This window comes from Sinohyriopsis cumingii, chromosome 5, assembly GCF_028554795.1.
Source record: "Sinohyriopsis cumingii isolate HCF-2022 chromosome 5, ASM2855479v2, whole genome shotgun sequence".
Taxonomy (NCBI): Eukaryota; Metazoa; Mollusca; class Bivalvia; order Unionida; family Unionidae; genus Sinohyriopsis; species Sinohyriopsis cumingii.
In genome coordinates this window covers 136067933-136091344 of record NC_142965.1, presented here as the reverse complement: position 1 = coordinate 136091344, position 23412 = coordinate 136067933, and the positions used below count along the sequence as shown (strand labels likewise).

Below are 23412 nucleotides of genomic sequence, written 5' to 3'. Positions count from 1 at the left end.
GTAGTGCAAGTTTGTGTTATTCTTTTATGGGAAGTCACTATCAACAAACGCATTGTTATTATTATTATTAATTTTAGTAGTAGTACTAGTCGTGGTAATAGTAGTATAACTATTTACAAATATATCAACTGGTATGTTCTGGAATTTATTAGAAAATCATTTATTAGTGTACTATCAATAGCAAAATTGCACCAAAATCACCTGCACAACTTCAATGCAAAGCATGAATGTGTTACCTCCAATGGTGAAGGGACCTCTTAAAATGTTCGTCAAGTGCGGATAAATGTTCAATGGTATTTCAAGACCATACTAGATTATGCAAGATTATGTAAGATTGGTGTTTATCTTCCTGCATTCATCTTCGCCAATTTTGATAATATTATTCAGAATGTATTATTTGCTCGTCAGCATTTTTTGCGACTCATTGTTGTATGATCTCCTTATTCTGTCTCGGACGGACTTTCGGATTATACTACACGTGATCCGTGTTCTTTGAGATAATGATTATGTAAAATAAACATGTAGCAAGTAAGGTCTATGATGGGGGAAATATCTTGCATAAGTAAATGACTTGAACTTTAATCTTATATTGCAGAGTATACATTTTATCTTCCCACTTCCACCTCTTAACCTGACAATGGCTTTGATAGATGCAGTCGCTGTCGCTATCGCACTCAAATGTTTGATATTGATTGTTGCCATGCAGTCCGTCAAGGCTGGCTCCTGTTTAAATACCACAAATGATATATCAGTCTGCGGCATAAATGAAGGTAAGTCATGGTGTTTTCTCAAATTATTATTGAATTAAATCACCACAGTAATAGGTTTGAATGTATTGGACTATCTGTTCAATGTAATTACAACGGAGGGGACAATGGAAACAATGCAATATTTTTTAAATAAAGGTAACGATTGTGTTTTCGATACAGGACGACTACTGCGCTACTAAACAAACCAATTAATTGCATATTGATTTAATTCTAGAGACGGTGTCACCATATTCCTAAGGAAACAAGAATATAAAAAAAACCGAAGGGGTGTTGTGCACCAAATAAAGCATTCGTTTATGTCCACACACCATTGTACACTTTACAAAATTCTGCCATATTTAGCAGAATAATATAAAAGAAAACAAGGAACAAAATATGTAGAAATTTGTAAAAAGAATAGCATTTATATGTCAATGCATTATCACTTTATTTTGTTTGAACGTTGACACGGTTTTGAGGTCTTTTTATTATATTGTTTATTAAACTGTAAACATATATTTCTTGATAATATTTTCTTAGATTTATAGCAAATGGATTAAATATTCAAATATTGATTTTAATCACTAAGTAAACAAGTAAGTTTTGCTTGCATCCAATGTCTGTCACAAATGTGTCGGTTTCAGTGACCTGTGGATATATCCCTGGGAGGTGTAGATATAAGAGATAGGTCGATTTGAAGTTACAATCATGAATGACTATCATCTCTTAATTATCCAGAACTGGGATGCCTCCGTGTGTCAATCACTATCCTCTTATTGACGAGACAGCCTTTATGGCTTAATTACCTACACGTATTAAATCTATCTTTTCAACCTATGTGAAAAGAACAAATAATTCTGAAAGCAATGAATGTCTTTGAAATCCTAGGCCCGTATACTTATTATGGTAGAAGTTGTATTCATGCTGAATTTGCCTACGCCATTAACGTATATAACGTCGTTAGACTAGAAGCAGACACCTTTCGGCATTATCATAATATTATTCTTCCTGCACATGTTCTAAGTCCAACGCTTCATAAAGAGTATATGTACGATTTTACGTTTTCAGTTTTGAGTTTGATTTCAATTGTTGTACTTAAGCAATTGTATGCATATGTTACCTCGTGCATAAGTATGCAACCAACTTGAACATCATGGTCCACCTTGAATAAAGATAACAATACAATACAACACCCAGTTGTATAACTTACATATGCTCGCTGTGCTTAATTCCGAGACCTCTTTGTCTTAGGTAGTAATTTTTATTTATGGCGTTCGCCATATTATAGTTACTTGGCTCGAAAAAGGGCCAAATAAACACGGTACTGAAAGTTCATTAATTAATGTAGCATTATGATCTCTGCGTATTGAATGCTAACAATAATTACTTAAATCGGTTAAGTTGAATAATATTGCACTAGAGTACACAAACATACAGATTTATTTCAAAGATTATATAGCTGAGTTAGGTTACAACCTTTGAATCTAATTATATGAACAAACGCAGGTTTCACACACTCCCATCTGAGAGATAATAGCTGGTGTAGCTTAATTCGTCCCTTGTTAGGTAGCAAACTGTTATCAATGTTACGAAAACAACCAGCCATTAATCAAATTAGCCTTAATTAATTACTCCGCAATTTCTCCAATGTCCTTCAACTGAACAACGCCTTCACGTTCGTCAGTATTTGAATTGCATATTCCTGAGCACACTTAATATTTGAACTTATTATTTTACATATTAATTTTCCTAAAGACTTGGCTATCTTTAATTCCTTCATTTGTTTCTGTCTAATACTGCTCTCTTATAATGTATCGTATATATTACTTGCAATGAACGGGAACAACGCACTTGCCTGAGACCCAAATTTAACCTGTCATGGGTAGTGACGTAGGTATTTGCTGGTTTACTTTACCTGCCAAGAAGATACTTACTATTATCTGCACTGGGAAATATTTGTCATGGGCTCATTTTTTTCTTCTACAGAAAACCACTTGCAATGTGTGCACCAGAATAATGAATTACCATTTAAATAAAAAGATTTTGAGTGGAAAAATAAATATTGCAAGATTCATATAAGTACACACACACACACACACATATATATATATATATATATATATATATATATATATATATATATATATATATATATATATATATATATATATATATATATATATATATATATATATATATATATATATATTTATATATTTTTATATATATATATATATATATATATATATATATATATATATATATATATATATATATATATATATATATATATATGTATATATATTCAACTTAAATCGGCTTCAAAGGTATTATATTAGTGCCGATATTCAGGGTAATTAAAGTCTATAAACATATGATATTGAAAACTAACGCACATATATTAATTTTGCTATTCGGAATTTATGTTGAATTTTCATAATTGCAAATGAAACGGCAATATTTCAAATTTGTACCATCTTTGTTTTCCATCTCACCTTGCCAGTCTACAAATTGACCGTGCTGAATAGGGTGGTGTTGGCACCGGGCAGAGACTACGTTGAAGTCATGATTGATGAAGTTTTTAAGGTTAGATGACCACAGATTTTTCTAATTATTTTGTTTGATTCGATAGAGTAGTTTAGCAGAGAAGCGCGCTGCATCGAAATATGTCGGACCTTACTATTAACCATGTAAAAACAACCTTTAATGCTGGAGAAATGTCTATTAAACGGTGTATAAATATATTTGTGTGTGAGTATGTATGTGTTTATAATTCCGGTCCACAAAAATATGTTCTTTAAATAGAGCAAAAATTGTAAGGAAAACCTCCACGAAACAAATTATTTCTTACGAAAACATATACAAACAAATTATAAAATATGCCTCACAGGTTTGTCTTAGTAATTGCCATGAGATATCCATGCTTGTTTACCACCGAACAGTACTGAAATGTAAGCAGAGACTATGTTTACCTATTTTGCAATTTAAAGCCGTTTGTTTGTATAAATCATATAAATATTTCACAAGTTTGAAAGGTCGTGATGAGCCATAATGCCTGCACATTAAAGTAGAATTACTCAAATGCAAAAACACGATCTGCACTGTATAGACATTTCCGTTGACTGATTAGATAATCTGAATATGTATCTAAAACGATTAAATGTTAAATATGCTTAATTATGACATTGCTCCTCATTTTCTCAATTCCGCAATATCATTTATTTTTATTACTTTATGAAAAAGTCTATGCCTTGGATGTGGAAGGTTGCAGGTTCGAACCTCGACAGAGTCACACTAAAGAGCTCTAAAAATGTTATTAGCAGCTACCTTGCTTAACGCGCAGAATTAAGAAGTTAGTATCAGGACTGTCCGAACTGACCTCAGAATAATGTGACAGGGTGGGACATGATGCAACATGTCCACGGCATGATGCCCCATCGTCAGACATTACTGTTAACTGCCACACTGCAGTCATCATATCATAATGACTGACAAAATGATAAAATTTAAGTTCAAAATATCATGTACACAAACTTGCATACACCTGTCTAAACATAAATTTCTATAAATTTTGGTTGGAATTTATATTATTTTATTATGCTGTATGTGTTTTAATATAACTTGGCTAAGAGCGATCGATCTTATATTCATGAGATAAGAGCATGTGCAATTTATAAATGGTTCATTCGAAGCATTTCACGAAGTAAACTGATCTCCATTCTCAGAAGTGTTTTTTACAACCCCGCCCACACCCAACCCTTAGTATATCGGATAATGTATTTACTTCGAGTCAAAAAGGGCAGCAGTAATTTTGTTTTATATTTATTGTTGAATACATAGGTAGACCACATTTGCTTTGTTTGGAATGGCATCGTGTTTACATATTGATGAATGCGTCAACAGACACTATGAAAAAATCAGCAAAGAAAGAAAATCTCTAATAATTGCAAACCTACTATCTACAGCTAAAACACGAATTACAGATTACTTAAAAATGTACATACACTGACGGTTGAAAATAGCAGATAATGCATCTCTCACCCGCCTAACATCCATCGTAGTGTGCATAGTTATTATGCTGATGATGGCACATGGAACATAACATATCTATATTTTAAACAACGTTAATGGTTAAAAAAAAACAATCTGTAAAATTAAAATAAAGTACGATATTACCTTGTTAAAATTCCGTGAAGCATACAATTATGATTTATGTAGAATATATTCTTTATCATAAAAAATCCAATCATATGCCACAATTGCAAAATAATGCACTTCGTCTAAATATAGTTAATAATTTGCACCTCATACTGTATTATACTGGAAATTGTAGCATACAATTAAAGAAAATTATATAAATATCTAATCTGCTAATGTAATTTAATTCTGATTTAGATAATGATATATTTATGATTTGGGAAAGATTTGTATGGATGTTTTGTCTCCCATTACAAGTATTGACGTTGACGCGGTAGGTATCTTTTGTGTTTTGTATCGACTGTTTATCCAGCTGGAGCATCTACGTTACAACCATGCACCTTACTCTAGATCTTCTCGTTAATTATTTTCAAAAATATTTATGTTTCTGTTTGTATTCATCGTTGACTTGATAATCAAATAAGTAGCGAAAAGTGTATCTATTCTAATTAATATGTTACGAGAAATCATACCAATGAAAATTTAAATGATTGTTATGAATTTTACAAAATATTATATGCCATTTTTATTGATCATCCGTTAATTTGGAATGTTTTATACGTAGCTAACATGTTGTAAGCTCGATATTCTATTTACATTGCATCGTAATGATTCAGAGAGCATTGTAATTGTGGTTAAGGCTCACTTTAATTTACTCCTTGTTCCCGGTATCTTGGTCGTTATGCATGTGTCGACATGTTTATCAATGCGAATGTCCGCGTAAATGCATTGCACATTACGATGAATTACAAGTTGCTCCGTCTAAACAATTTCACGTTTTAAATATTGCACTTATTTTTCCAAATAGTAGAAGTTTGCGCTGATAGGTTTCGTTTAATATTTGCATGGTATGAAACATTGCATAATTCGCAGCTATATCCTCACTGTGCCATGTTCATATTTTCAAAGACAGGCATGGAATACCATTCATAATGAAGCTGCATCAAACTATAGTGCAACAGAAGGGAATATGATCTGATATACGAATCATTATGCCGTATTTTGTGTTGTATTGCAACAAATTAATATATATGGTTTTGTCTACAATCCGCACCACACCATTTCTAATACTAGCATACCATATTTTTAAACGCAAACGACTGCATTAGAATGGAATAATATGCTCATTATATATGATAACATTGAATCTTCCATATATCAGGCACTTCAGAAGGTTTTCGTTTCAGTCTAGTTTGGAAATTACTTCTGGAAGACGAGCCGTCATTTGGATTCCAGACGGTCATGCGTGTGCTCAAAATCTCATCCCTGATAACCAATACGTGCTACTGGGTATGAGCCTCTGAATTAGCTGTTCTCAAATTTGAAAGAAAATATGTTGGGTTCCTTTCTCCATTTATTGTTGAATTGTCTAACTATTTAGCTTGTTTTGTTTTAGTATATATCCTTCCTTAGTTTCCTTTTAAATTTCGGATTAATTGTATAGTTTTAAACGTATATGATTGGTAATCTTTATTGGCAGAATTACTGTGGTAATGGCACAATCAAGAAAAGCAACTTTTGTCAATGCATTGCTTATTTGATATCTTAATGTAATCCGTATGGTGCGAAATATATCTAATGCACTATCTTGTCACCGATATGTTTTATATTTCGAATATGATTTTGTTATAGGCAAGATATGCATTGTATATAACTACATATAAAGAATATCTTAAATTATCAACACTTAATGTAAAGTAATAACAATGTCAGTATTAAAAGGCCTAGCATATGCATATAACAATTAACTAATATGTTGCTGGTTATAGACGCATATCGTTATATGTGTATTATATTCACAAACTGAGAATTAACCATTTCATGAATTACTACACGAATATTATCCAGATCGAAAAGCGATATTGTTTAAAAATTAAAAACACCTATAATACACGAATACTTTTTTCTACAAAGGTACATTTTATCAATAATATTTACTTATTTATTTAAGTATGTTTGGTAAATATATTGGTCAATTCGATAATCTCTCCTTCATATTAGTTCCATTTTTATTTTTAGCAATTATGTAACTGTATACGATCAATGTTAAGTCTGGTATACATGTGTAATTTGCTGATTTGCCATAAATGTGTCGCTCGTGTTTGATATATCTAATGGAGGTAGTTATTTTCTAATATGAACTGGGTTATATTGCAGCTACTTTTGATTTGACTGAATTCGAAATCTGCATACGAAATTCCATGTATGAAAATTGTAAGTAAGTATTCTGCGGCCTACATGGACGTGTTCAATATAGAACTAAATACTTTTGCAATTAATACTACTACTGCTAATAATAATAATACAAATAATAATAATAATATTACCTCTCAACATGTTTTCGTTGCAACTTATGAAAAAATTGATAACAGTTTAAATCCTAAATAAAACAGTAAAACGGAAAACGAAGGAATAGTATATTCAATCTAATCATTCTAGTCTTGTCGATTTCTCTAAAACGTGTACTTATCTAATATTAAAATGTTTGTATCTTATAAATCGAATATAATAATTCCTTAGAGCGAATCATATGACATCCACTGAAATAGAGAGTGTAGAGAGCAAGGTTAGATACGTAGATACCTCTTCATGTTTCACTAGAGAAATGGTTTGGTTTGTAAATTCGTTTTATAGAGGTCGAAAACGATAATCTCGTTTTCCAGGTGATATCAACGTCGTCTCAAACGAGTCTGGAACTACGTTTACCCCGTTGACTCCAGGTTTAACATTTCAATAATTAAACTATAAAACTCTAATTTTACGCAATTTTTTGGGAATTTGCACATGTACTGTAAGAATTTGTGTTACACTTGTCTAGAGAAAATGAGTGACTGTTGTTACACATATTTAATTCTTTAAGTGTGATAGAAACATGCATATCAGATAATATATAATTCGGTTCATGCTTGCTGCAAGGACCTCGTATTAAAAATGTCTGAGTGTTAAATTAATTCCCATTGTTGTTACTTTTCTTGACGATAATGATTTTATTAAACTAACCGAAACTTGATAGGTATATAACAAACAAATGATTATCAGAGTAATTAAATTTTGATTGAATTATCAGATAATACTTAATGATGTGGTTTTGTTCATTCTATATAAACCCAGCCTTCCATAATATCCCTACTAAATGTCACAAAGGAATACATTTGGCTATTCTACTTGGTGATAGGACATTATGACGGCAGATAATTGTATAGGCAATACATACGGATGGTTCGTTGATATTACGTTACAGCCCGGTAGTATTATCATTTATTTGCATTTTCTTTTTGATCAAATATCATGGTCCCTGAGCCATCCAGTACAGATAGTATCTTTAGAAACATTGCGCTCGATAAGTACGTTATCCGTATCGATATTATTGGTAACGGCTTCGGTAATGCTAATAGTAATGATTACAATAAAAATCATCGATTTGATCGCATTCCTACAATTTGCCAAAAGAAATTGTCACTCCCAGACGTGACGAAGTGGCATGAAAATTTTCTTAAATATAGGACACGCGTATAATTAGGTGCATTCATATTATTTGACAACCATTAGGTGAAACGAATATACCCCTGATATATGAAGACTTCTCCCAGAGATTTATTCTATGTACGTGAAGAGGATAATTCCCATCTAGATTATGACTACAAAAATGGACATATAACATATATTGATCCAGTTTAAGGTTTGATGGATCAACCTTTATTGAATTCCAAGAGCACCAGGTGCTCAGTAGGAAGAGAGCTAAAATTTCTATGAATTCGTCGTAGTTGCCTCGGGGTATCAGATAAAAACGCACTTAGGTTGTATTTCCTGAGCACTGTATTATCAACAATGTTAATATATATATATATATATATATATATATATATATATATATATATATATATATATATATATATATATATATATATATATATATATATATATATATATATATATATATATATATATATATATATGTCTGATGTATGTTTATAATTATCTATAATTATAGAATGACTGTGTTGATATATGAGAATCAATTACTAGGTCGTTATGCGTGTGTGTCTTCTACACACGAGTGCATATAACACCGATTGAGTAACATCATTTTTTGGTGATGTGTGCTTAGTCGTGGGGGAATATGTGCTCGTGTGTGCAGGCAAGGCGATGAGTGCCCTTTACCTGCGGACCTGGCTTAAAATATCAGTAAGGTACGATTTCAAAAGTGTCTAACCTGTATAATTGTATTATTTGTATTAAAGTAGTATTTCTGCCTATATATATATATATATATATATATATATATATATATATATATATATATATATATATATATATATATATATATATATATATATATACATGTGTGTGTGTGTCTGTGTGTACGTATGTTTGTGTATAGTTAGGTTTATTAACATCAGTAACATCAGAACACCAATTCTACTTTCCCACTGTTGTTCGATTGATTTGATTATTTGATTGATTACATGATTGTTTCTTTACATGGTTAATCCATTCGTTCTTTCGTTTATTTCAGTTCCTTTGAGGTATTGGTGGTCATGAAACAGTAAAACACATTGTAACTTGACAGTATTATTAGTAACATAATTTTCAACATCAATACTCTTGTTCTTGTGTTTTCTTTTGGTATATTTTCTGGTATGGAACCATAACAAAGAAGAAAACCAAGCAATGTATAACGGATTGGAACAACAGTATACGTGTTCAAAATAAAGTCAAGAAGGGCATGCTAATTGTTTTGTATGAATCGTTCGCAATTTTTACTTTCGCGAAGAATTATTAAAAATGTGATCAATATAGCTGAGTAAGTTGTGAATGAAGATCTGGGATGTAAAAGTAAAGCAAACGTATCAGCTTGAAAATGATACTGTTTTTTATACGAATATGGCAGAATGAACACTATATGATCGATGCGCTCTTTGCTGGAAATGGTCTTTGCTGGTAGAAAGGTTGTTGCACCTTATCTGAAAGCAAATCTGCAATGCGCTACCTGAACCAATATGTATGGCAGAACATTTGATGGCTTCTATCCCTCTTCGACGGCTGTTAGGTACCTTGACATACCCCAGGTACTTATGTACTTTGGTATAACCCATATTTAGGACCCTGAGTATATGTGTGCTTTTGACGGCGTTTCCTGGAACACTCGTGCCATCTTTTATATCAGGGTACTAAAACACATGAACCATGGAAATACGTATTAACACTCCACAAAACGACCTCAACAATAGGCCATTCTGATCGAAAATTAGTCCCAGTGAGCTATTGTCTTTAGTTTAGTGACGATGTTACTCAGTTTTATTTATATCCCATTCTTCAAGATATAAAGTTTGTTGTCCAAACTCATCAAACTGTGTAAGCAGGCGCATCGCCATAAATTCATTCGAAAGTTATGTTCAACGTTGCCAACGTTAACATATGCAAGCGAGTCTTACAAAAATGTATTTAAGCATGTATCTTCAACATTTCCAGTCACAAACGTGTAAATGTTTGGTACTCAAAGCAACTTAGTTGCATATTATATTAAGACATAAAATCAGTTTGATCTACTTTTAAGGCACGACAGGCTCTTTAAATTGACAGCTTTTGCTACTAGCTACATGATAATACAAATTAACCAATTAATTGTACTTTCATGGGAGCCAAAAATGTCAAGGAATCTATATATTTATCTATATTTGTATATATCTTTAAATCGCTCTCTCTCCCCCTCTCTCTCTCTCCATCTCTCTCTCTCTCTCTCTCTCTCTCTCTCTCTCTCTCCCTCTGTATATATATATATATATATATATATATATATATATATATATATATATATATATATATATATATATATATATATATATATATCCGAACTTCGACTCCTCTTTGCGTACTCGTTGATGTTACTTGTTTTGTTTAGTTCCAGTTAGAAATGACAAAGTTCCATATATCGGTTGTTTAATTCGGTGCGTATCATTCTATTGAATTCAGCTGATAAGCATGGTGTCCCATTATGCATTGTTTGATTACATTTTAAATAGATATTTCATTCATGAAGTTGAAGTGTCAGTGTTCTACCTGAATCCAGTCTCAATCCTGCTACGAATTATTATGTTATGATTATTCACAGTTGGGGAAAATATTTGGATTTAATTTAAAAATACAAAGCACACCACAGTGAAAGAAAACAAGATGCTTGGGGAGATATTAATAATTAAAATGTGTAGACTGCGTTCTAAAGAAAATGTCCACACGGTTATATTTAACAATGAATATGTATCTGCCCAAGAGATCTCCAGTGTACACTCTGTAAAGGTTTGCTGTAAAATTCGCATGGTTGCCTCCAAATATGGAAGTTTCAAAGTAATGTTGTCATGAACATTCCCGCTAGGAATTATAAAAACTACATTTGGACAAATTGTTATGGAAACCAAACGTTTCATTTAAATCTGAAAAAAATAATGGAGGTTTTGTAGAAATTGTCTCAAAGTATGACGAAATCATTGTCGAAAAGTATGATGGAAGCATTGTTTCAAAGAATGACGAAAGAAATTCATCAAAGAATGACGGAAGCATTGTTTCACTGTAATCAGAAAGCAATATCTAAAAATATGATGGAAGCATTGTTTCAAAGCATGGCAAAATCAATGTCTCAAAGCATGATGTAAGCATTATTTCAAAGCATATCGCAAGCAATGTCTCAAAGTATGATGGAAGGAATGTTTCAAAACATGTCGAAAGCAATGTCTCAAAGTATGATGGAAGCATTGTTTCAAAGCATGTCGAAAGCAATGTCTCAAAGTATGATGAAAGCATTGTTTCAAAGCATGTCGACAGCATGGTCTCAAAGTATGAAGGAAGCATTGTTTCAAAGCATGTCGAAAGCAAAGTCTCAAAGTATGATGGAAGCATTTTTTCAACGCATGTCGAAAGCAACTGTCTCAAACTATAATGGAAGCAATGTTTCAAAGCATGTCGAAAGCAATTGTCTCAAATTATGATGGAAGCAATGTTTCAAAGCATGTCGAAAGCAATGTCTCAAAGTATTATGGCAGCAATGTTTCACAGTTTGAAGTAATCACTGTTTCAAAGTATGATGGAAGCACGGTAGCCAAATATGATGGAAGCATTGTCGCAAAGTATGATGAAAGCATTTTTAGTAGATGAAACGAAATTGTCACATGAAAAGTCAAAACAAATTTGCAGGAGGACACAGTCACATGAAATCGTGTGTGTACAATCATTCACATCCCAGCAATAACAGACAATTTGCAATTTACCATAAATGCGAATAATTTGACAATTGCTCATCGCAATATAACTTATTTGAAAGGAAAGCATCTCAAAACAAACCCTTTTAAAACTTTAACGATTGTTTCCGATCGTAAAATATTAATGTTACCAGATATAGAAAGCATACGATATTGCAATTTGTAAGATTTGGTTTTTAAGATGTGCACGCAGTAAGTTGTCATAATGTAGTCCCATATCAAATAGATGTTTGTTTTGTATGCATGAATACTATTTATCAGGGGAGACCTTACTTCGTTATACATTCTAAAGATTGCCCATAGTGCACTGTATAGACGGTTTTCACTGGCTTTTTCGCAGCCCTGACTATTTTGCGTAGCAACGTCTAATACAGCCCAGCAATGTCTACGCCAATTACCTCTCTTGCTTTATGGTTCTCTATCTACGGTGTTATTGCTCACTGGATCAGCGTGTAAAATGTAGCTATATAAGTAATATGTGGGTGCCCTTGCTCTCTAAGGTGAAATGGTTGTACATTAAGTGAAATTCGGAAAACGTTTCCACCTCCAGCTCGCTTTCACCTGACCATCATCCAAGGGACATAACCTGAAACAGACAGACCATTCACAATACATGTACTAATCTATTAATGCTGAGCTCCAAGCGAGTCTATTGCTAGTACCAGTTATGTAAATCTTTAATATATTTCGGCCGAGGTAAGTAAACGAGGAGAAGGCTCGAATCACATAAGCCATCGGTGATGTCCTCATGGTGAAGGTATTCCAATATCTATCTATCTATCTATCTAGCAAGCACACATCACATAAAAATGATGTCACTCAGTCGGTGTTATATGCACTCGTGTGTAGCTTGTGTCTTTGCGTCTTCGTTGAAATATTCGGACACTCACTGATGGTCGTCCCCTCCCCATGCTGCTATCTTTCTCTCAACAAAAATGTTATCGAGACCAACATTATATTGCGACTGAGGATCATATAAAGTTATCGTGATTAATCCATGAGGAATCGCTTGAGCACGCGACAATAAATTTCTGAACTGAATCATATCCATGTCCGGTGAACACCAAGCCTGATGAATGTTTTGCAGTGTATGTTTATATACTCCATTAAGCACACGTAACAGATTGCAGTTATCTCTAATCATTTTAGGTAGTTGTGTCTATTGCTGAGTAACATAAATAATGTCCGTATTTTTTACCTGCCTCGAGACAGTATCAGAGGTGGATTTGATTGTGTATCTAGCATCACATGATCGTTTACTACAAATGTATTAATGCATTAATTAGATGGAGCATCATCAATATCGTTGATAAAGTCCAAAATATACTATACCGTCATCTTCCAACAATTTCATTAAATTCTTTATGCACGTTGTAGCATAGATGATCATTTAAAGATTGTGCCACTAAATACAAATTATCCCATTTGAGCCATTTCAGTATCAGATTCAGCAACACGTGCGTCTTAAGAGACCCAGATGGATCTATGATACTTGCCCTGATATAATTTGGTAGCGTTGGATGGTGCTTGACTGTCTCTTGATCTCGTGTCGCTTAAAAATCTACGATATCCATGTTTTCAAATATATGAAATACTATGAAGTTATATTGTGTTCGATCCAGAGCCCCATCCCCCAGCAGTTAATGAACGAAAATAACGACGAGGAATAAAACACGTGCATTTACAGGGATGTGTATAAAATGTAGGGTAGACTTGCAATTTGCAGCCTAGATTCAACTGCTTCTCAAGGTGGATTTGTACGTGAACACTTACAAATAATGCCTGAAGATACACAATTACCACCGCCTTCACTTCTGTATAAGCAGTGCACCGGCGTCCCGACATCGCATACATTGAAGACATGTCAGCATCACATTTTTGGCGTGTGTGACAAAGTCTACTATTGATTCTATATACGGTAAACTGTCTTGAATTAGTATTCGTATACTGCCACAACATTACGGAAATAGTTATACCTTCCCATAAATGAATCATTATAGTAGATCCTTTCATCCGTGGACTTTCGTCCATCGTTCACGCACTCTCAACAGCACTCACATGAACCAAAACAATATAATTCAGTGCAATATTGTCTTTGTCGTTAATTCCTCCGAATTTCAACATCGATAGCTTGCCGTTGCGTATCTGCTTAGGGATAACATAATGGGTACAGGTAGAGTTGAAATGTTTTCTTTATCTAACATGCATAATTGCTGTTGAAGTGTATCACGAACTATCTTTATACTTGCGACTATCAGATCATCTGGTCTTCACATATTCCTGAAATCATACATCGGCCTTTCTGAAATTACTTCACGCATCATTTCACATTGAATTTTATCTGGCTGCGGTCTGATTATTTTTTTAAAAATTATTTTAACAAATCAGCAAGCCCACTGTAATCATCATTTATTTCCTTATGATAATCAACGAATGATTTTAGCCATTCGTGCAGAGTTCATCCAACAAAAGATTGTGGTTGACTATGATCACCACACATAATAACAGCTGTATTTTGTCTCAATAACCAATCAAGAGATATGTTTCATACATCATGCATATTTCATCCCAAATAATGATCTTATGAATGTATTTTCACCATTCGTTCAGACGTCGATGCATCTCCGCACAAACTAATGAAACGGATAAGTTTCAGATTTAACTCCCCGTTCGCTCATTTCTCCGACGAGCGCAACAGCTGGATTTAAAAAAGCATGTCAAAATTCCGAAATAATTCAATCGCACGGGTTGTTTTTACAGGATAATCACAACCGTTAAGATAATTAATTTTGTATCCAGCTACATGAACATATATCTCTTTGGATTCAAAGTCGCCTGATTCATAATAACTAAGTACCTTTTTTCGTTGTATTTGAAATTCGGATCGGAATTTATCAGTACCAATCATTAATAAATCCGAATATTTGTATTAATATAAAATGAATATGTGGCAACTCGTACCGCGGTATCAGGAATTTTGTTTATTATCGATTATAAATGTATAAAAAAATACGCTAACATCAAAGATCTTAAATCAGTATCATTATCAATATAGTTCACAATTGTACCTAAGTTAGTTCCACCTGACAAGTAAGCATTAGTCACGCTTACAAATGTTCCTTTCTATGTTGTGTCTGTAATTATAAAATCAAGTTCTGCAACGTCGATAATTAGTCGACAACAATGTCGTTTAAGTTCTGCATCGTCGATAATTAGTCGTCACCAATGTCGTGTTTAATCGCATGAACTGCTCTAAGTAAATTTGCCGATTATTTTTTCAGCCGAGATCCTTTGCAAGTTTATTTTCGTATTTGATTTTATGCTCAACGATTTCGTTGACAATCGTTTTCTCGCTGATATCAATGTCAGCACTTTCCTTCCTGACATCGTAAGAAACTGTTCCTGATATTGTCATAGTCATGGGGCTGGGGCAACCAGACTTGTTACAGTGGACGATACGATATTATTGCTTCACTTACAACCAATGATGCGTGCATCTTAACATCAAGGATGTGTCGTAATAGCAATATTGGAGACCAACCTTTTTCTGAAAATGACGACCAAAGCCAAACATAAACAATCGCATGGAGATTCTCCGTGAACGAAATCGAAATCTGGTAAATGTCCATTTATCGTGTCTCTGGTCATGTCTTGTGTTGGATGTACAAATTGCTTAAAGTATTTAACAAGTTCACCCGCTCCATGAACAATTTGAGGATAACATGCAACCATATCAACTAAGATAGCTTCGTTTTAATCGTATTTTGTATTCCACAATCCACCGATTCCGTATTCGACACAACTTAGCCTCTTCAAGAAATTCCAGTTGTGTTAGTTTCCACACATTTTATTTCATGGCATCGTTGGCAGCAACTGACAGGATGGTAAAACAATTACTGAGTAATTGTTTAGCATCATCGCTTTATTATTCATTTCCGAGCGGAGAACCTCATATAGATAAATATCTCCACTAGGTCGTACAAACTGATCATAATTTCCATATTCGGAACATTGAAATAACCACACGGAGAGACAGGATCGCTTTTACTAAATTTAATTATAAAATAAAAAATAACACCGTAATAAAATTTATCAGTTCTATCTCGTAGAAATACTATTACGAAGTTCGTCCACGCGAGTACGTTTTGATCACTGATCTCTATCAAAGGTTCCTTTGAGTTATAGTTTAATTCGAATAAATTCTCGCCAGTTATTGTTTACATCCTTATCCGAAATTTTCGCAAGCTCCGCAACGTCGTTGATGATCCTTGACAGAATTAGCCCACTCATTTATATATTACGTGGTAAATCCGTTAGAACATGTTCACGTATCGCGTTTACAAAGTGTTCTGTAACTGGTTCAGCTACAAAATTCAGCGTCTAAGATTTCATCGGTTTGAGATCATCAACGATAGGTTTATTATTCATCGGATTTATCGCATAAACAGATGCCGTCACATGATAGGCTTCTTCATAATATGGCTTGCCAATACCAGTTAACTCCCCTGGTTTTAATGTTTTACTCAAATTTACAATATCTCCAGCACGATGTAATCGAACAGGGTCACGTTTGTCACAAATAATCTATATGTTGTCTAGCTCAGCAATAATTATTTTCTAAGTATCTTTGTTTTTCGAGATAATCAATGATTGTTTTTGTTCGTTGTTCATTCCATGTAGCATCAATAACACCTTCGATGTCGCGCATGATTATGAGTGTTGACCACACATGAGCCGCGCCGTCATTGTCTCTTGGCGCCACGAATACTATTGATCAGAGTATGATTCATCGGATCAACCAGAGCTTTCGTCATAAAGCTGGATGGCTTAGTTTTAGTTCTAATATTGACATCCATGGGCAAGTCAAAGGATATTCTGTCAAGATCGAGTCTACCTTAAGAGGGATTAACCCCAGAAAAGTCCATTGCAATAATTAAGGAAAATATATATTCAAATTGAAGTTAAATTTATAATATATGATTCATGTAAAGAATAATTGTAAGTGGTTGATGATTGGCTCTACATCTCCGTGTAACAAAGTATGTGTAAATGAATTTTGTTGATAACAACTACAATGTATGCGGAAAGGGAGTCTTGGACAAAAAACGTATTGAAAATGTAGTGTTGGGCATTGAGGAGAAACGCAGTTTAGTGTAACGTGTGGTGGTAAAAAATACACAGGGCTGAATGGATATTATGATAACAAATGGTGGTAATGAATCTCGCATAAAAACACTGAGGATTATCTCGCCAGAAGTTCACGATGATAACATCATTATTTAAACAAATAATGTTACTATATAAATTGAGCAAAATTAATTTGTAGCACAGTCCATCATCAATAATAATGAGGCATATCGTGATGGTATCATCATTCACTGTCGATTAAAAAACCAGTCGGTACTGTCATTAATACTGGTTATCTCATATTCGTTGCTGAAAAAATGTATCCCTTTCATAGGTTTATATAAGAATGTTTCAGTGGGCTAATGTTAAAGGGTCTTGTGATCGATCACAATGATTCAAGCCCGACAAGTAACTCTTTGTGTAATTTTTAAGCTGCTACACAGGGTCAGAACACAGCAAATTTGGATATACTGGCGGTAGTAATAATAAGGCAAAAGCAGATAAATCAGTCAATGCAGAGACAGGCGAAGAAAAATAATTGCCATCGACATATGCAGCTTGCAAATATTTTGATATTTGCAGCCGTTCAATACACTTTGTCACAAATAATGTTACCAAATCAGCGTTTTCAAAGAAATATAAACAAAAAGTAACATTTCAGTATGTCCCGACTGTGTCCGCCACTCCAGACCGGACTCTTCTGTTTGCCTTCTCTGCAACAATACTCTAGATGAAGAAAGATAACTATGTCGGTAAAAAAATAGTGGTGTTAAAAAGTAACTTCGCTTGTATTTTACAATAATATTATCTTATAAATGAATTTTTGTATTGGAGCTTGTATTCTCATCATGCCGCAAATAACCAAATGGGTATTACAAAGAACAAATAATATATAAGTATTTGACTCCTGAAGTAAGATAGGAAACACTTCTATCGTAAAACAGTAATTTGACGGTTAATGACCTATTCATCGACAAAGTACCTGATATAATCCTGTTCACCGTCAAGACAAATAACTCTGTCAGCTAAAGTAGAGCGATTAGCGAGCTTACATTAATAAATTAATTTCTTTTTGGTTGGTTCTTGTGTTTTTAAAGAGACAAACATTGTCCGACTTTTTCTGACAGTGTCAGGTTTCTTGCCTTCTCCCGACGTTGTCAGGGTTTAGAATTAAGAGAAGAAATAAAAAAGGGGACAGCAAACAAGCCACGCCAGTTGTCTGAGCTATTTATGGATTTCTAAGTATTGGTAAGTTTATATAGTACATAGCCCATTTTAATTTTGGTGATCATTTCAATGCTCTATATTCAACAAGTTCACCTTTCCTCAACGTTCATCGTGGGAGGGTGTGCAGTAATCTGCTGTACTTAGAGGAGGTCCACGTTTGTGAGTGTATGTACATGTAAATATGAATGTAAATAGTTGCGTGTAAATATAATAATGTAAATAGCTTAATGATGCAAATAACTTAATACGTATACAATATGTATTTAATGTTGTAAATAGTGTAAATATGTAGTGTGTCGGCCTTACATTTAAGATTATTTTATGTATTGATATTATCTCCGCGATTGTAAAATTGCATGATGAACCTTTCCAGCCGAATACCGGTTCATTAAATTGCTCCAGCAGTCAAAGATACAGGCTTTGGCAACCGTCAATGATACACAAGTTGAACAATTTGTTTCACTTGCACAGGCGATTGAAAAACTTAGATCAGAGATGTCTCAAGAATGCGAAAGAAAAACATTGTGAATGTGCCTGTATGACATTTGAAAACGATTATATCCGATGGTAGACCCCTGTCTCAGTCAAGGACAAGAATCAGCGCGAAATTGAATGTAGAGACAGCGTCACTGGTAACAGCTAAACAAAGTTAAATACGTAACGTATTGTGAACGTGAAAGCGGTGATAACGTCACTGATAAAAGCTAAATGATCTGAAAGGTTGAAATAAGGGAAATATTTTATGTCTGACTATAAGTAAACAATTAATATATTGTTTGTTCTGAATCGGAATTTTGTTTCTGTTCTGAATCAGAATATTTTCTTGAGCTCCCCAAATTTAAGACAAGAATGGACATAATTCAGAATTTGATCTCTATCACACACAATCGTAATACTATATCCTCAATGCTGTTCATTTAACTGGTCATGCTTTATCAAACCTTTTTCATCGTCTTATTCATCAATACGAACATCAACACTAATTGGTTCTCTGTGGGGAAGTATCATGATTGTTGCCTCTTTGTTGTATATAAAAGCTCTCGCCTGTTGGTGCATTATATGATATTGCATAAATAATTGTTTGAAATAACAACCAAGAAAAATGTTTTACTTTTACTTTCCTTGAATCTGTTACTAGCGTGAAGATCTACTATCGTACAAGCGTAGATGCAAATTTATATTTAAAATTATAATCTTAAATCAAGCAAGTATTCGAGCTGAACAGTACATTTGAAATGTATCCGTGATAATAGCGGATTATGACATCGTAGCTAAACTGCATTAACGGGTTATAATACATTCAAAAATCTGGGAGGTGATTGAGGTGTGAGTGTGTATAAAATGTATCCTTGCTGAACTTGACTGGATTTTTCAAGATCTTCTTGGAAATTTCCATCGATAGCGTTCACATACAAGTTTGACTGCGATCTTTGGTGGAATGTTTACAATACATGTTGATATATGACGACCTCCGCCGTATGGATCATCGTTGCATCAGAAGATGTTTGACAGTGGGGTTAATTTTATCCACGCTTCAACGATCTGTGGATAGTATTTATCGATGATATCAGCTCGGAATGGATATTCAAGAGCGGGTGTTAAATATATGCTTCGTAATATTTCTTCGGTTATTGAATAGTGTTCGAGAAACAAATTCTAAACATCTTTATCCGCAATCACTAACAAAATAGAGGTCTGATCTAAGTTGGTTTAGATGTTGTATCGTTCGACTGATCTGTTGACATTTATCATCGTTATAATGTTGCGTCATACTAGAATACTGGTAAATAAATTTAGTAGATCACACTCTACCCGTTGCTACTTGGGTCTAGGTGCGTCGGAAAATGATTTAAATTTTGCACCGATGATCGGAATTTTATTACTGTCAAAATCATATATATTACTCGATAATTTAGGAAGTCTTTCATCATTTTTTGATCAAACCGCCATCACGTGATACTCGCCAGTCAGCCCGTTTATGCTACGATGGACCCTCATTATTTGCTTTAAATGTTCACTCCTTGGCTCTCCACACTACGTTGTGCTCTAGACTAAACGAACTGGGACTACATTCATCATTACCTAAATGTAAACAGAAGCGAAAAAAGAAACGTTGTTTCAAAGCTGCCCGGCGTAGAACAGGAAGAAGAATTCCAGTTATCTCCCTTATTTCGGCACAACCATTTAAAAAATTTTCGACCGTTAATTTAGATAACCTAATTCAAATCCCAATTAATTCGTCAACTTTGTGCCAACTATCCAAGAAATGCCTCTGCGCATTGCATTATTGAATGCCCAACCAGTAGGACCACCGGAAAACGCACAGAAATAGTTAATTTTATCAACGACCAAAACGTTGATATATTATTCTTGACAGAAACATGGCTAAAAACATCAGGCGATGAGCCCAAGTGTGCGGATCTAACACGCACTGGTTACTCCATCAAGTCGTTCCCTCGTTATTCTCGCGGAGGTGGAATTGCTGTCATCACAAAGAACTCCATGAGAAAACATCTTAATTATACCACAACATTCAATTTCGACCGCGCATCGTTTGAACTAGTCCAAACCACACTCACACTGGAGCAAAGGTCAGTCCATTTTTTTTTTGCCTATACCGAACTCCTCATAGTATAAAAAACAAGCTGGCTGACTCTTTCTTTTTGGAACAGTTTCCGAATCTCCTGGACTATGGAAATTCGATAGGTTGCAACCTGATCATTCTTGGAGATTTCAACTTTCACTTTGAGTGTCCCGGAAACTCAAGTGCCTCAAAACTCATAGATTCCATTAATGTTTCCAACCTCAAAGAGTCAGTTAACCAACCCACCCATAAACATGGTCACATTTTAGACTGGATTCTTCATAGACCTGATGATAACATTCTACGGTCCTCCCTGGTATGCCATGACCTTGCATCAGAACACATTCATCTGCTACTAAGAGAAACCTGATAAATAGAACCAAACTAATGCACGACATCCAAGCTGACGTAACAACTTGCTTACCTCCTATCGCAGAACTACTCGATAACTGTCTGTGTTCATTGCTTGACAAACATACCCCATCTACCAAGTGCAGAGTATCAATTCAAAAGTGTTCTCCATGGCATAGCAGTGTTAGGGACCAGAATATAACTGCTAAAAGAGACCGCCGTAAAGCTGTGAGTATCTGGCTTTCCACCAGACTCACTATTCATAAGCAAATCTATGAAGTAGCTAAGAAGATTGTCATAAATATAGTCCATGCAGCGAAATCAGCCCACTACACTACTAAGATAATGGAAAGTTCCAGCTGCAAAGAGCGCTTCGAGATTACTAACAAGCTAATGTCAAGGAACAAATCAACACCACTTCCAACTACCTTCTCTCCAGTCGACCATCCGGACATGTTTGCAAATTTCTTCCGTGACAAAGTACAAACCATCCGAGATAAGCTTGACACCACAATTTAAATTGACTCGTCGTCACCATACAGTTGGGATACAGAATTTGAGCGGCAACCATTAGCAGCAATTGAACCTGTCTCTATGGATTTGTACGTACAATCGTGATGAAGAGTGCACCAAAGTCATGTGAACTTGATCCAATTCCTACATCACTGCTGCTTGAGTGTTTAGATCCAGTATTGCCTTCACTCACTGATGTTATTAATACCTCTCTCTCATCCGGGGAATTCCCATCATTTGTCAAGACTGCCATTGTAAAACCTCTCTGATGAAACCAACACTAGACCATAACGATTTAAAGAACTACCGCCCAGTTTCTAATCTCCCATTCATATCAAAAATCTTAGAAAAGGTTGTTCTATCCCAGTTTGTATCTCATCTAAATTCAAACAGACTTTTTAGCAATGTACAGTCTGCATATCGCCTTTGCCACATTACTGAAACTACTCTTCTAAAAGTAGTTAATGAATTTCTCTCTGCGTTGGATAGCGGAAAGATTACAGTCCTCACCCTCCTTGATTTGTCTGCAGCATTTGACACAATATACCATGATATATTACTTCACCGTCTCCAGCATGTATTTGACATTCATGATACAGCCATACTGTGGCGCAAGTCCTACTTGGTCAACAGGACACAAATTGTATATGCAAATGCAATACACTCCAGCCCAGTTGATCTATGTTGTGGTGTTCTACAGGAGTCTGTTCTTTGACCTGTTCTCTACATTCTGTACACTCAGTCGCTCTCAAGTGTCATAGATCATCATCCAGTGTCTCACCAATTGTACGCTGACGACACCCAAATATACAAATCTAGCCACCCAACTGAAGTTGATGCTACCATCCAAGGTGTAGAGAGGTGCATTTCTGATGTGAAATCATGGATGACTTGTAACAGCTGCAGATGAATGATGATAAAACTGAGGCCATTTTGATCACAACACAAAGACTTTCTCATTCACATCCTTTACCTCATATGTGTCAAACTCAAGGCCCGCGGGCCACATCAGGCCCGGCGTACAATTATATCAGGCACGAGAGGTCTTGACCGGCGTAAAATTATATCCGGCCCGAGAGAGAATTTTAGGCAAAACTATTTCTTAATGGCCATGCGATATAAAGTGCAAATCAAATTCCCTAATTAGCAGCCTTGCCGAACGATAGGCTACCTGAGAGCGTTCTCGCTTCGATCAGAATAAGCGAAAATAAAAGTTGTGTAGTGAGTGGATGTTCGTCGTTACAGTAACCTAGCAACGTTCAGTTGCTCGTTTTGGATTGGCGCATAAGAAATGAAAGTAGTCTAGTGCCCGGATATTACATCACCTTTTCCCGCTACGGCTAACGTGATATCAATCAAGTGTCTGTCGGTAGATGCACAATCTTTTTTTAAAGTCAAAGCTAGCCTTAAA

General features: G+C 34.6%; 1 protein-coding gene across 1 annotated transcript; it reads left to right on the top strand.

Annotated features, from left to right (window-relative positions):
- The first annotated feature begins 608 nt into the window (after positions 1 to 608).
- On the top strand, positions 609 to 9667 carry LOC149800307 (uncharacterized). The gene is made up of 5 exons (XM_089957218.1): positions 609 to 770; positions 3253 to 3335; positions 6134 to 6236; positions 7104 to 7164; positions 9463 to 9667. Exons 1-5 carry the CDS (start codon positions 638 to 640, stop codon positions 9494 to 9496), a joined length of 414 nt encoding a protein of 137 aa, XP_089813344.1. The 5' UTR covers positions 609 to 637; the 3' UTR covers positions 9497 to 9667.
- Positions 9668 to 23412: the final 13745 nt, after the last annotated feature.